This window comes from Glycine max, chromosome 1 (assembly GCF_000004515.6).
Source record: "Glycine max cultivar Williams 82 chromosome 1, Glycine_max_v4.0, whole genome shotgun sequence".
Classification (NCBI taxonomy): Eukaryota; Viridiplantae; Streptophyta; class Magnoliopsida; order Fabales; family Fabaceae; genus Glycine; species Glycine max.
In genome coordinates, this window is record NC_016088.4 from 51,207,667 (window position 1) to 51,222,343 (window position 14,677).

General features: G+C 31.7%; 1 protein-coding gene across 2 annotated transcripts; it reads left to right on the forward strand.

The window, feature by feature from the left end:
- Positions 1-1,913: 1,913 nt before the first annotated feature.
- On the forward strand, positions 1,914-7,053 carry LOC100803372 (la-related protein 1C). Of its 2 annotated transcripts, XM_006573478.4 has the most exons (7): positions 1,914-2,629; positions 3,064-3,562; positions 3,632-3,794; positions 3,899-3,989; positions 5,383-5,454; positions 5,672-5,731; positions 5,828-5,967. In XM_006573478.4, the coding sequence occupies exons 1-6, from the start codon at positions 2,228-2,230 to the stop codon at positions 5,708-5,710; spliced, it is 1,266 nt and encodes a 421-aa protein (XP_006573541.1). In that variant the 5' UTR covers positions 1,914-2,227; the 3' UTR covers positions 5,711-5,731; positions 5,828-5,967. The 2 variants fall into 2 exon arrangements, with proteins under 2 accessions (XP_006573541.1, XP_003516540.1); XM_003516492.5 differs by lacking the exon at positions 5,672-5,731 and having other exon boundaries at positions 1,943-2,629; positions 5,828-7,053.
- The last annotated feature ends 7,624 nt before the right edge of the window (positions 7,054-14,677 follow it).

Consider the following 14,677-nt stretch of genomic DNA (forward strand, 5'->3'; position numbering starts at 1 on the left):
TTTAGAATATATATTCTGAATTTTATTTTTAATTGATTTTTAATTAAATAATAATATAAAAATGTTAACATTATAGAAGAAAATTAAACTCTATGAAATATAATTTTTAGCTTTGAAATATAATGTTTCTAGATAAAAAAAAAAAAAAAAACTTAGAAATATAATATGGTTGATACTTGATATTGATGTTTGATAGTGTAATTTTTTTTTTTTTAATTTTAAATTTGGTCATTTTAATCTTAAATTATTTTTCTAACACGTGTAGTTCGGTAGTTGCGCCAGCCCATTGGGCTGCTTGGACCAATTGGACAAAAACCGAAAGGATTCTTGCCTCAAATTTGCATAGGCTAAATTGGGATATTAATTAAGGTAACTCATTATTTACTTTTTACTTTGGTGTACCAAGTGTATTAGGGATTCAACAATCCGTAATATAAATTTTACAAATTGTTCAATCTCTAATCATTTAGGGTGTACTGAAATAAATACGTTAAATAATTACCGTTAAATTGACTTATTGGAGAAAAAAAGATAATCATTTTTTACTTTTCCATGATTACTTCCTACACCTAATATGAAATGTAAAATTACTCCAGAAATTTGGATTAACCTTATTGGAATGAAAAAAGTTATCACCTTCAAACTCACAAAATCAACTCCAAGAGTAAATGTTAACAATCAAAAATAAAAACCTCGTCTCATGCCCTTCTTGTCTTAAATGGTAACATTTTGTTCAATAGTTTTCATTTCTCTCATAATAATTTTGTTGTTCGAATAAGAATCCACTCTCAAATTCTTCACTCATTAGTAAAATAGAATCGATGCTGGAGTATAAATATGAAATAATTTATAATTTCTGAACATGTAATCAATTTTATTTACCAATTGCTATTCTTACTACACAGGTTGTTTTAAATTTTAATAGATGCAATTAAAAAGAACACTATCTTACTATACATATTTAAACTCTAATTCTTGGCTAGTCCTTGAAAACTTTAATTCCCAATCTGTTTCGGGAATATAAACACGAGATATTTATCGTAAAATAAAAGATACATTATATTCTCAGTTTAAAAACTACTAAATCATGTAAACTTTAGAAGAAAAAAAGTTATATGAATTAAAAAATTATTATGTAACATTCTGATACTTCATAAAATTTAGGCACTTGTTTTTAATTAAATGTTATTGATTGATTCGCACCTTACTTCATATATCCTCCTTGCGACTGTACTGAACTTAGCCTTTATATAATGATCTATGAGAAGTGCATCTTGAGCATTTTCAAAGATGAGCTGTAGTTCAAGCAAGTTTTTAAAAACCAACGACGCCTGAAGATTTTAGTGATATATTCGAAAGGCGGTTTTGTTAGGTTTGTGTGCCCATCGTTCAGTCTACCCATTATCAGGTTAACATAATTTTTGGGGTTCTTGGATTATTTCATAGAGACCACATTGTAGAATTAAAACTTTAAAAGTAATTGCAAAATAAAAAAACTTGTGAATTTACGACCATCACCCAAAAAACTTATTCACTTTTTTAACCTTAAGTATTTATTATTATAGTATACAAAATTATTCATATAAAAAAAAATCTTTCATTTAATTGTGCATTTACTACCATGTTATTTTGTTATACTTTTTCTTTGGGCCAAAGCTACGTGGAAAATGCAAGCACCTTTTTCTTGCCAAAGGAAAACCCGACCATTACTTGACATTAGTGTTAAGAATTAATTGATTTAATGGTTTGACAAACAAGTTGTCCAATGGAGGATCACAATTTTAATTGGAGTGCGTAACTCTAATTGGTTTTGGATAGAAAACAAAACACAAACACTGGGAAATTCAACGGCAGTCACAGTAACTGCGCAATGACGCCAACAGCGAAAGCCATAACGGAAAGAGAATGGAAATAACTCAGGGGCATTTGGGTAATTTCGTGCGTCGCGGAAGAAGAAAACCTGGCGTCCAAAGCATTGCACAATAATCCTTCGTCTGAAACGCATTCATTCTTTTCTCCCTCGCACGCACGCACGCGCACGCAAGCAAACGAACCAAGTTCTTCTTCTTCTTCTCTGCGATAAGATCGCACAAATTTTGGAACCCTAATCTACTACATTTCGTTTTGGACCTTCATCCGAATCGTAAAAATCACTCCCTGCGAATCGAATCCTCTTTCTGACGTCGATCATCTCGTCGACTGAGTCATTTAACCCTAAACATTTTACATGGCTATGACCGGTAACCATTCCCCTCGCCATTCCTCTGATAACCTCCGATCGCGTCGCGCCACGCGCCTCCCTGCTTCCTCGCCGTGGAACCAGGTCGTCCGCGGCGAATCGGAGCCCGTTGCTGCGGCTCCGTCTTCCTCGACGGAGGATTTCCCCTCCGCCGCCGTTCCGGTGGACGATTTTAGCTCCTCCGCCGCGGAGAGCTCCGACAATGGCGGCGCTGCCTTGAGGCCTGTCTGGAACAAGCCTTCTCCTAATGGCGCGGCGGCAGCGGCTTCGGATGTGAGGCCGGAGATGGACGCGAACTCGTGGCCCTTGCCGTCGGAGTCCACAAGAGCTGCTACGAAATCGGAATCGTCCAAGGGTTTGTTGGATGGATCTTCTGTGCCACAATCGCAGGTTTGGTTCTCTCGCCGTTACTCTGTTGTTTCAGTTAATAATTAATAATTCCTGCAATTTTAGTGTTCCAACCAGTGAAGCTAGTTATCTTTGTTGCGTTTTTTAATTGATTATTCATGTGTACTCAATGGTTTTAACTTTTAAGTGGCTTAACTATATAAAGTGCGCAAGTAAGCCTTACTTGTTCCTTTTATGCTAACATACTGACAAGGAGTGTTCTAGTTTTCGTTTCCAGCACAATTTTGAAAATGCATGTATGTACCTGATGTAGTATGTGGATACGGTATTGGATCAAGTCGCTGTGTATTAGGAACTGAGCGGGATGGATTGTAAAAAATATATGATAGTTTAGTTTGCTGGCGTATATGTTTTGTTTCTACTGCTTGTGTGTATATGCATGGACATTGCTATTGTTTTAAGTGTTTGGATTTTAGGGTTTGGGAAGTACGTCTTTTTCCTCTTCACAGAGGGAAGTCAGTGACAATGCAAGAACCAACAACACCAACAGTTTGGTGCCGGCTCGGCAGAAATCAATGAAACATCACAGTTCGAATGCATCTTCTAATGGTGGCCACGCGCAACACTCTGTGCCCCAGGTCTCGATAGCTGCAACTGGGTCCCGGAACTCCTCTCCAAAGGACCACACACAAAGAAGTGGATTTGCGTCTAATGATCATCCACAGCAGCGTAATTCGTTTAGAAATCGTAATGGTGGTCAACACCAGCGAGGAGATGGTTCTCACCATCACAACTATGGGAACAGGCGTGATCAGGAGTGGAATAATAATCGAAGTTTTGGCAGTAGAGATACACATGTGCCACCAAGAGTTGCTCCTAGATTTATACGGCCACCTCCACCTCCACCTCCTAATTCTGCTCAGTTTTTTCATCCATCACCAATGCGGCCTTTTGGTAGTCCCATTGGTTTCCATGGTATGGTTTTCTGTCATGATGATTTCTTTCAATATATGAATTTGCTCTGATGACTGTATTCATTTCCAGAACTAGCACCTCCTCTGGTATTTGTTGCAGCTCCACCTCCACCCCCGGATTCACTGAGAGGTGTTCCTTTTGTGCCTCCTATGCCACATCATCCCCTGTTCTTTACAGGTCCAGACCCTCAGTTGCACAGTAAGATAGTCAACCAGGTCGACTACTATTTTAGGTATTGCTTTTACTTCAGTCTGTCTGTAATTTGTTTTTGCTATTTTTTGTCTTTAATTGGTTTAGAGAGTTGACTGTAGTCTTACCACAACTTGTCTATTGCAGTAATGAGAATTTAGTTAAAGATGCATTCTTGAGGCAGAACATGGATGACCAGGGCTGGGTTCCCATAAAATTAATTGCAGGCTTCAACAAAGTGAGTTGTTTGGGATTTATGATTGTTTTTATATGTATTAGTTTGGGAGAAAGAGCTGGTTTGCTTTTCTGTTTTCATAACTGACTCATAGAATATATGTGCTTGAAGAAATTGCATTAATAATTAATCTACTGTAGTGTAGAAGAATTAAATTATTTCTGATGAATCATCCACCTTTTACTGGATTGACTGATTTGGGTGTTTCTTGGTCTTTGCAAGGATTTGTCATGACTGATGCATATGAAGTGTTTTTTATTTTGATCAAATTATGTTTTAATTTTGTTGCTCTTTCCATACAATCATGGGATGCTAAAGCTAGCACCATGCTAGTTTTAATTTTCTGGTAGTTTGTCCTTCTATTTGTGGGGGATTCAAGTTTTGGTGTTTGATTTTTCTTCAATTCTACTCTAGTTTTCTCCAATATGCAGTTATGTTTTATATTACTAAATGAAACTTGGAAAACAAAGAAGTTACTGTGGTGTCTTGAGGAAAAATTTATAGCATTTAGACAATGCTTGTTTAAAAGGTTAGGCTAGGTTCTGATTAAGTAAATAAAAACTAATTTTTGCACAATTCTTTTACATCAATTTTTTTTTTTTTTTTTTTGCATAATCCAAGTCTTTTTAACTATCAATATGATGAAGGTGACAGATGTCTCGTAATGGGTATCATATGTTGACATGGAAATTGTTTGCTTGTGATGGTTCTCTTTACCTAAAAAGGATAATACAAACAAAAGCATGAGTTTGATAATCAAATTTAGGTTATACATAATATATGCATAATGCACCATTATTAGGAAGAAAAAAAAATGAGCTAAGTTTGATTCCTTTTTTTTGTTTGTTGTCTTGAATTTAAAAATCAATGTTTTTTTAATTATTAAATAATATGATCATCATTATTATTATGACATGAGGGCATAAGTTGCCGCCATTATACACCAAAAAAATATTTAATGGATACTACTGTCATAATGTGGTATTTTGGTTATACACCACACATGGACCAAAAAAGGCTTTATGGTTTGTTATTCATAGCCTCATAGGTCAATGTTTTTGTTTAATCTAGACTATTTTTTCTTTTTTGCTTAATTTGAAACATCTTACACTCTGGCGTATACTAAAGTTTATCTCACTAATTTATCTAGAATCTTAATTATGACTGACAGGTGAAATGGCAATGGATTAGTGAATGTCTACATTTTTGGCATAATACACTATTCTCCAGTTTTAGTACTTTGTAATGTTCACTATTTTAGCATTGCCGTTCTTCAATTATCATCTAAATTTTGTAGTTCTGCAGTTCGAGTCATGTGCTCATTTAAAAATTTCTCCTATTTGGAAGTGAGTTTAGCATTATTTGTCACCGATTGATGAATATTTTTGTCTGTCAGGTTATGCATTTGACTGACAATATCCAGGTTATATTAGATGCTATTCAAACTTCATCTGTTGTTGAAGTGCAGGTATTGTTTTGAATCTGCTTTGGAGATTAGTTTATGAATTTAAATGTAGACATGATTTCATTGGGATATTTAGGGGAGTTCACTTGTGATTTTAGTTTCTGTTTTTATTTTTTAATTACAAAACGATTACATTGTTATTTGTTTCTTATTTTCAAAGATTTGTACACGAGGAAACACTGAACCTTTTTATGTCTTCTATACAAATCTTTGAAAACAGGAAACAGATTGGAAACAAGGTGACAGTCTTAAAAAGTGAAAACAAGAAATGAAAATACAAGTAAACAACATCCCCTTTAGGAAAAAGTTAATTCTCATTTTTGCTTTTTTTCCTATCCTCTTGTTTTAAATTCATATCCTTTTCTCTTAATTATAGGGTGACAAAATAAGGAGACAAAATGATTGGAGGAGATGGATTATGCATCCTCCTGTTCAATTTTCTAATGCTACAACCATAGGAGTGTTGAATCCTGACAAGCTGGCAGAACAAGTACAGAATATTGCTCTGGAGACAAGTAACTATGATGGTGCAGGAGGACTGGATGTTCAGCCAGATACTTCACAACATAGATCTACATTTGGGGATTTGCAGCAGCTCTCCACTAGTCAAGTTGGTATTCAAGGCTCAGATCACTTCATTCCAGCAAGAAATTAGAGCTGTAGATGTGCTTTAGCACTATGTTTTTTGGAGAGCTCTCAAGAGGGACACGGGAAGCAGGTATCTAAGAATGGTCTCAGTTTTTTTTCTCATGGCACAATGGGAAATGATATGCCTCGAAGCATATTTAGTAAGGATAAAACATGATTGAGAAACGGAAGGAAAATACCTAGTATAAAACAGAAAGAAAAAAAAAAGAAAAAGAAAAAAGAGAGGATCAAATGGTAACGGCCCCCTCCCCCCTCTCACCAGAAGTACAGAAAAGGCTTTTTCTTTTTTTCCTTTATGTTTATTTTTGGCTGTGGAGCTAGTTAGCACGACTCTTGTGAATACTCTTTTTATGGGTATAATGTCCTCACTCTTACGGGGGAATAATGATTTGCTTCAATATGGGGGAACTTTTGTCCTTGTTTCCCGTCTGCCCCTCTGCTGTTTTTAAAAATCTTTGGGGTCAGCTTCCCACCAGTTTTAGGAGCATGTGTTATATTAGTTCATGTCATGGGTGTTGAATGTGTTTGATAGCTACCTGCTGCCACTGAAGGAAGAGCAAATATATAGCTTTCTGCTGCTGCTGGAGCTTTAAAGTGTGATTGTTTGACTTTGATGTCACTTGCAAGCCATTATATCTCCCGTTACGTCATACATATCTGGTATTACATTGATATTTATATCTTTCGTTTGTTGAAACTCGCGAAAATTCTGAAGCCATAAGTGGTCCCTATGGGGTCATTAAGACTAATTATACAGGTTACAGCTGTATAAGTGGATATTCCTGTCTATTTGGACCTGAAGTTGCATGGAATTATATTTGACTATTCCATAACGCCGCCGCCGCCTCATCTTCCCTTTCATACCCGGTGTTGATGTAGTTAGTTTATTATGACCTTTGGTGTTACGGGCATAGTCATTTTTATTGATTAACATGCTGGTTAATTTTGATTGTGTACAACATCTATTGTTTTTAAATTTTATATTTAATTATAATTTTTCCGTACTTCCATTAAATAATTCTAAAAAAAACTTATTAGAAACTCGTTGACTGAGTTTTGTTATGTTACGGAGATATATTTTTTATTCATGTAGTAGGGCTGGGACTGGGACTAGTTTAAAATTCGATAGTATTTTTTTTATCAACATTACCGTGTTAATATTTGATTACATGAATTTAATGACTAATGCTATTTTAATATATTTATACAAGTGATGAATTACTTCACTTGATAGTATTACTTTGGTAGTTTTATAAAAGAGTTAACTATGTTTTTAGTTTCTCAAATTTGAAATAAATTCGTATTTAGTTTCTCAAATTGAAAAAAAAAAAAATCATTTTCGTTCCTATAATTTTGACTAAATTATAATTTTTATTGTTTTATTTTTCTAAATGTGATCTAGTTTTTTTTTTAGTCATCTTGATCATTTTTAAAAAAATTGAGATTTTGGTTCTCTTATTTTTTAATTAAGACATTTTTTCTTTTTTAAAAAAAAATTGTGATTTTAATCTCCATGGCCAATTCAATCAATTCACACCCAATGATAAAAACAAAATAAATATGTAAGAAAATATAAGTTTCATAGTTTTAAATTTGCACGGGTTTAGGAAAAATAATAATATCAAATTCCTTAGGTAAAATATAGGAAAATACACCTTGATGAAATTCCCTCCGGATATTGTTCTTTTACAATATTATAATTTTAAAACATCTAAATTTTGTTTTGTTACTAATTATTTGATTAATGCTAAGTTATTTTAAAAATATTCAATAAAAAAGTGGTAAATTTATTTCATTCGCCTAACGGCATTATAAAGGTGCTTGATGTAGGAACTGCCCTAATTTTCGAGCCTGACGTTAATTCAAGCTTGCCCATCAATTTTGCAACCCCAATTGAGTTTGAATGCGAAAAAAGAAGAGGATTTTTTATTAAAAAAAAAAAAAAAACTCTTTAACGAAAGAAGAGAAAGAAACTCGAATTATTCTCCGCCATTAAAGATTGAAGAAAGCGAGAGCAATCCTTGACGATTCATGACTCTATCTTCATTTCTCTTTGGAGATTTATTTTGTTTTCTATTTCTATTAGTTTTTAACTATCTTAGAGTTGGGTTAAAATGAACATTAAATTGAACCTTTTGTAAGTGATTTCTTTTTTCTAAATTCCATACTTAATTCTCATTTGAATTTTTTTTACCCTATTAAATTATTATATATTATTTTTACTTTTTGTCTTATTTGAGCCCACTTATTATTTTATTCATTGTTCGGTTCTTGCTGCACTTGGGGGTTCATGCCGATTTAAAAGTAGAATTCTCCATTGATCAATCCCATTTTCCGTCTCTTGATACTGGAAGGGCTAGTGTTTGAGGATCGAAGGAACATGACCTCTTTCTAAGTTATTCATGTTAAGTTGAAAGATGTTTCTCCCTTCACATATTCAATGGCTATCAAAGCAAAGGTTGTTCGCTTGTGGTATAAGCAATTAAACAATAAAAATGAGTATTAATTTGAACTTTTTTTAAGTCATTTCTTTTTCTAAATTCCATACGATTTGTGTTTTCCTTCTATTGATCATCTTGGAATTGTTTTGTAATTCAAATATACATCTAGGAAATTGAGATTAGAATCATTCTAATATGTTGTTATCTTGTTTCTGAATAGGCTTATGTAAGGAATTAGGGTTCATTGGTAACAGAGGGATTTTCCCTAGGAATAGAGGCAAATTTAGTGAGGATGTGAATTGCATGATTTGAAGGAGTTTAGGATTGAATTGTTAGAATTTATGTTTCATGAGAGACATGTGACTTATGTAGGGACTAATAAGTAAATAATTAACGATTAAGGGCTAAATTGTAATTGGGCTTATTAGGAGAAGTTTTTAGAACTAACTGTTACTTGTTATAAAAAGGGCTTAATACCCACTAACGTGAAATAAGGTCCCCTTCCTGACCAGAAAAAGTGTTCTCTCTCACTCATAGTCATCACGAACGGAGAGAGGCAGAAAAGAAAGGCCAAAGGAAGTGAAATCTTATTTCTCTCTTCTTTCAAGGAAATTAAAGTGCACTGGAGAGAACTTCCTACGGAGAAAAGTACAAGTCTTCCTATGGAGAAAGATACACATCATTATCTATTGTTGTTTATTGATTGTTTGTGAGAACCATAGGTTTCAAGATCCTGTTGTTTTCTATCATTGATAGTTTAGGAAACCTCTTAAGAAATTTTTACATGAATAAAATTACATTTGGAGATAAATGAGAGGATTCTAAACTAATCGGTTTTTCCTATTGATTTTTCTAATCTTAATTAAAATATAAAATAGAAATAATCATTTATCTCTTGTTTACTTAATCAAAAGCGTAGTTATTTAATTGTGTAGTTATTAAATCTCAATCCTTGTGCAAACGATAGTGTACTTACTCTTTGTACGATTGATAAACTTATCGCATCCCTACATATATTTTGCAACTTTATGACTTATCATCATTTTATAACATCTATAGGTGGACATATATGGTTAGATCGATTCGTTTAGCCTAATCTACAATGACTTGCATTTAAAAGGATTAAATTAAACTAACATAGGTTGATTCCCAAGACTAATAATGAAAATATAAGTTTGATTTAATGATTGGAAGGGAACTTTTATGTGGAAAGAGAAGGTTGTGGATTCCTTTGAATCCATCTCACTAACATTTTTAACTAAACTAGTAAATTAACAGTTTATGATAAAAAAATTAAAAAGTGATTAAGAAAAAAAATATTAAAAAGTGAAAGATGTCTAATATTAATGAAAACATATACTAACAAATATGAAATTAAGTATTAAAAAATCATATTTTGTAAAAAAAACAAAAATTCATATTTATAAGCAATAAAGCATTAAAAATAAAACGATAATGAATATTTTTTAAAAAAAAAAAAAAATAATTGGTCCACAAGTTAGCCCAATAACTTACATACGCCAACTTGTATAATTTGAAAATTAACACACAGACTCAAACCTACATAATTCACAAATTAAATAGAATAAGTCCAATAAACCCACATTTAAATGGTTTGCATATTTTTTTTACCATGTCTTAACTTGGTTATTCTGATAGTTAAACGGACCATCACCTCTAATAACATCCCTCACAGTTATCACCGATCAAGAGACTCCCACATGATTGTGCGTATTTCCTACAGTTTTAACAATTACGTATTTCTAATATTTTAAGAATATTTTTTAACTTAAATAAAATTTAAAGCATATATCATAAATTGAAATATACAAGTAAAAAAAAAAAAATACACCGTCAAGGGTATAGATCAATGATACGAGTTTGTTTCAACTTAACTAGTATTTTTAAATTCATACAAGTTCTAAATATTTAACCGTATTAAATATTCGAAAAAAAAACATATTTCATTCATATAGTGGTCTAATTTGGCTCAACTGCTCTAGTAAAATTGTTTCTCCCCAAAAATATTTGTGATCCATAAAAAAACAAATAAACAACTTAAATCGGAAAGAAAATACTATGCTTTAAATATCTTTTTAAAAAATCAACTTAAAAGTATAGGTAACTGGGAAATAAAATGGAAAAAGTGAATATAAACAATAAAAATAGGATAAATGGTTACCATGATCCATAAAGTATAAATATGTGATAGTTTAGTTCATGAAAAAAATGAAAATTTTTATTTTATATATGTAAAAAGTACTATAACAATATTTATTAGCTTAATATTAAATTATCCTAAAAATTTATAATATAATATTAAATTCATCTCTAAATATTATAATTAAATAATAAAATAATTGGTGAAAAAGTAACCCGATAAAGCGTACTTGTTCCAAGGTTACGCGTGTCGAAGGGTGGGGATATTGGTGTCACTATTGATTGAGTATCCTTAAAAAAAAAAAAAAATACAAATACTAGACAGTGTCTTAAGAATTGGTTGAAGAATTGAAAATAAAAATATTTTTATTAGAAGATAAAAAATTATATTATACGCAATTTTTTAATGTACTCTTATAATTTATATCTAAATATTTTTTAATTTCTTAACTAATATAAAAAAATACTGATTAACGAGATCCAAAAACCAAAACCAAAAAAAGGGGGGGAAAGGCAGATACCATTTCCCTCTACACTAAACTGCCACGTAAAAACTGTTAGCGTGGAAAAAGGTTGATAGAAGTTGGAGTGTGCAAACGTGCATTTGAATTAAATGGTGCTCTGGCTTGGCCATGTGTTGGTCTTTAATGTCTTCTTAGACATGGTCCTTTTGGAGTATCACTCTGCTTTGCTTCTTTGTTTCCAACCACGTAGGACTCTATGCCCTAGGGCTTCTTCCTATATACTCTGTTCTCCCAGACCATGGTAATCAAGCATCCAACAGTTAGTATCCAATTGGACTTTTGACACCACTGGACAATACCACATTGCCTGTGCTAGCTGACAAAAATCCATTATATGGGGTGTGACAAAAGATTTGATTCTAATTCCACCTAAGGTACCAAAAATATTAAAAAAAAATGTGTATATTTATTTTTGTTTCAAAAAGAATTAAGCATGTTAAATACTTTAATTTAAATATCAAAAGCAAAAAAAAAAAGTACTTTTAATCCATGCTTCTTTTATTTTATAAAAATTAACATATTACAATATATCTTAAAAATAAAAATATTTTTTTTTCTAAAAAAATAAGACTGTGTCTGTCTTTAATTGTTATTGATTCTGAGCGCCTGTACATCGTAGTGCTAGCTAGCTTGATGAGTCTCCATCAATCAAACCATCTATATGATGTGAAAGGTTTCGTTAGTATGCATTATTGAAACTTCTTCTAGGCATAAGAAAAACTGCTAGCTATATATTATTATTTCCTTCTAGCGAGTAGCGATCATCATTCTGGGCAGTCTCTAATTTGAACTGTTGCTTAATAAATTTGGTAATCACAAACGTTAGTAGAAAGGGAAATGAAAATGTTGCACGATTTGGTTTGATTTTAGACGTACCAAGTAAGGAATAGAAGAATAGGGAGGGGTATTTAAAGAAATTTGTGTCTCCTCTTCATATGGAAAAGATGGGTGAAAAATGGTAAGTGGGGGGAGAAGAAAGCAAGAGAAAGACTGGTTAGGAGTAAGTAGTAGTAGGTACAAGGTGACCTGAGTCCTGAGGATAGGGATACTTTTACGGGAAAATGAGGTGGGAACAAGAACAAGAACAATGACTGGTTAAAGCAAAAGTGAGTGGGTCCTTAAGTCCAAAGAAAGGATAATGTATGGGTATGGGTACACTAATGGGACGTATCACGTGGGGTTGTTGCCCAACATTGTGTGATGTGGAAGATATTCTCACAGACTAAAAGTAGACAGCTGTTTAGTTCTAAGTTGACAAGCTAGGCTCAAGACTAATGTTTTGTTTGAACATGAAAGAAAATATATAATATTTTTCAAATAATCAAGAAAATGACTGTAATACATAAAGAACGTTGCTGTAATTTTTATTTTTTTTTTATAGATAATGATACGTATATATTTATTTATTTTAAATATTTCATTAATATTTTTATTTTCTTTTCTTATTATATTTATATTTTTTTCAACTTTTCTCTAGGTGTAAGATAGTATTATAAGTGTTTATCAAATATTTTTTTATTTTTTAAAGGTAAAATTGTAGTTTTAGTCTCCTAATTTATCTCCAGTTTTAAATTTGGTCCCCCAGTCATTTAATTCACGAATTGGGTCCTTCTATTTTGTAAAATCGTACAATGTTGGTCCCTAAGGCCACAATTGGATGTTGACCGTTACCAAGTGATGTTGATCGCCACGTGTCACGTTCTTATTGGATGATGACTGTCATGTGTCATGTTTTGATTGGATGTCAACTCCATGAAAGATGAAATGCATTGTTGTTTTTATTGACCAATCAGAACATGACATGTGACAATCATCATCCAATAAGAACGTGAGACGTGACGGTCAACATCACTTGGTAACGGTCAACATCCAATTGTGGCATGGGAGACTAACATTGCATGATTTTGCAAAATAGGAGGATTCAATTCGTGAATTAAATTAGTGGGGGACTAAATCTGAAACAGGAGATAAACTAGGAGACCAAAAATATAATTTTGTCTTTTTTAAACAACTGGGAAGGTTAGCGGAGGAGGCTAGGTAAGTCGAAAGATGGTTATTGGTTCAAGGACGCAAGGTGCCCCTGCTTTTTCAGGGTAATAAGGGGTATAGAAAATGCCTCGAGCCAAAGTTCGAGTACCGGGTGCTACAGTGCTGAAGTAATCCATGCCATATTCCTAGGAAAAGCTCGAACGACCTTCAACAAATGGGTACTTGTACTCGAAATCGACACAGGTGGATAGGTAGAGAATACTTAGAGGCGCGAGACAACTCTCTCTAAGGAACTCGGCAAAATAGTCCCGTAACTTTGGGAAAAGGGGTGCCTCCTCACAAAGGGGATCGCAGTGACCAAGCCCGAGTGACTGTTTACCAAAAACACTAGTCTTCGCAAAGTCGTAAGACCATGTATGGGGGCTGACACTTGCCCAGTGCCGGAGGAAGAGTAAGTAGGAAATGTTTGGGGAGTTTTACCAAGGATATTTTTTTTTGGGAGTTTTATTATTTAGGTTTTTTTTGTTTTTTCATATGGGTTATTTTTAAATTACTTTTTTTCTAAATTATTTCTGAATTTTTTTGTAATAGGTGTTGTTTTTAAAATAAATCGTAACACCTATTACGACTTATTATTTTTTCTAATTTTTTTAACTTTTTATGACTTTAGTTTAATTTTTTGTTTTATTTACGACTTCAATGTCGTACTTGTTTCTTTTTTTACTTAGAACTTCAAAGTCGTAAGTTTTATTTTTTTTTTACGACTTTGAAGTCATTTTTTTTATGTTTAAAGTTTTTTATTTTTGAATTTTTTATTTACTTGTTATTAGTTTTATTTAATATATTGTATATATTTTTATATGGTTTTATTTAATATGTCATATATTTTTTTAAATATTTTATATAATTTTTGAATAATTTTTTATCTGAAATATTTTGTATATTTAAAATTTAGATAATTTTTTATATTTTAATATTTTGTAATTTAACATAATCGTATTAGCACAAACAAGTAGATGATTAATATAATTTTTATTGTTTATGTTTCTCTTAAAGTTGTATTGTTCATTTTATATTAATGTATTCTGTTGTTTTTAATTTAATAATTAATTTTGTTTCTAAATTATTAGATGTTGTTAATAGTAAATTCTTTTATACAAAATAAATAATATTATTTCATAAATTATAAGTTAATATTAATAACAAAAGCAGTTGTTAAATTAAAAATACATAAAACATTAATATAAAATGAACAATAACACTTAAAGAGAAACATAAAAAATAAAATTATATTAGTCATCTATTTATTTGTGTGCACAAATATTATGATTATGTTAAATATTTAAAATTAAAAAATTAAAAAATATATATAACATATTAAATAATACTAAATAAAAAAATATATACAAGTTATTAAATAAAACTAATAACAAGTAAAATTAAAAATATTTATTTAATAATTAA

Coding starts and splice junctions, on each gene's coding strand:
- LOC100803372 (XM_003516492.5), top strand. CDS start 2,228: ATGGCTATGACCGGTAACCATTCCCCTCGCCATTCCTCTGATAACCTC. Junction 2,630..3,063: donor CTTCTGTGCCACAATCGCAG/GTTTGGTTCTCT, acceptor TTTGGATTTTAG/GGTTTGGGAAGTACGTCTTT. Junction 5,455..5,827: donor CATCTGTTGTTGAAGTGCAG/GTATTGTTTTGA, acceptor TCTTAATTATAG/GGTGACAAAATAAGGAGACA.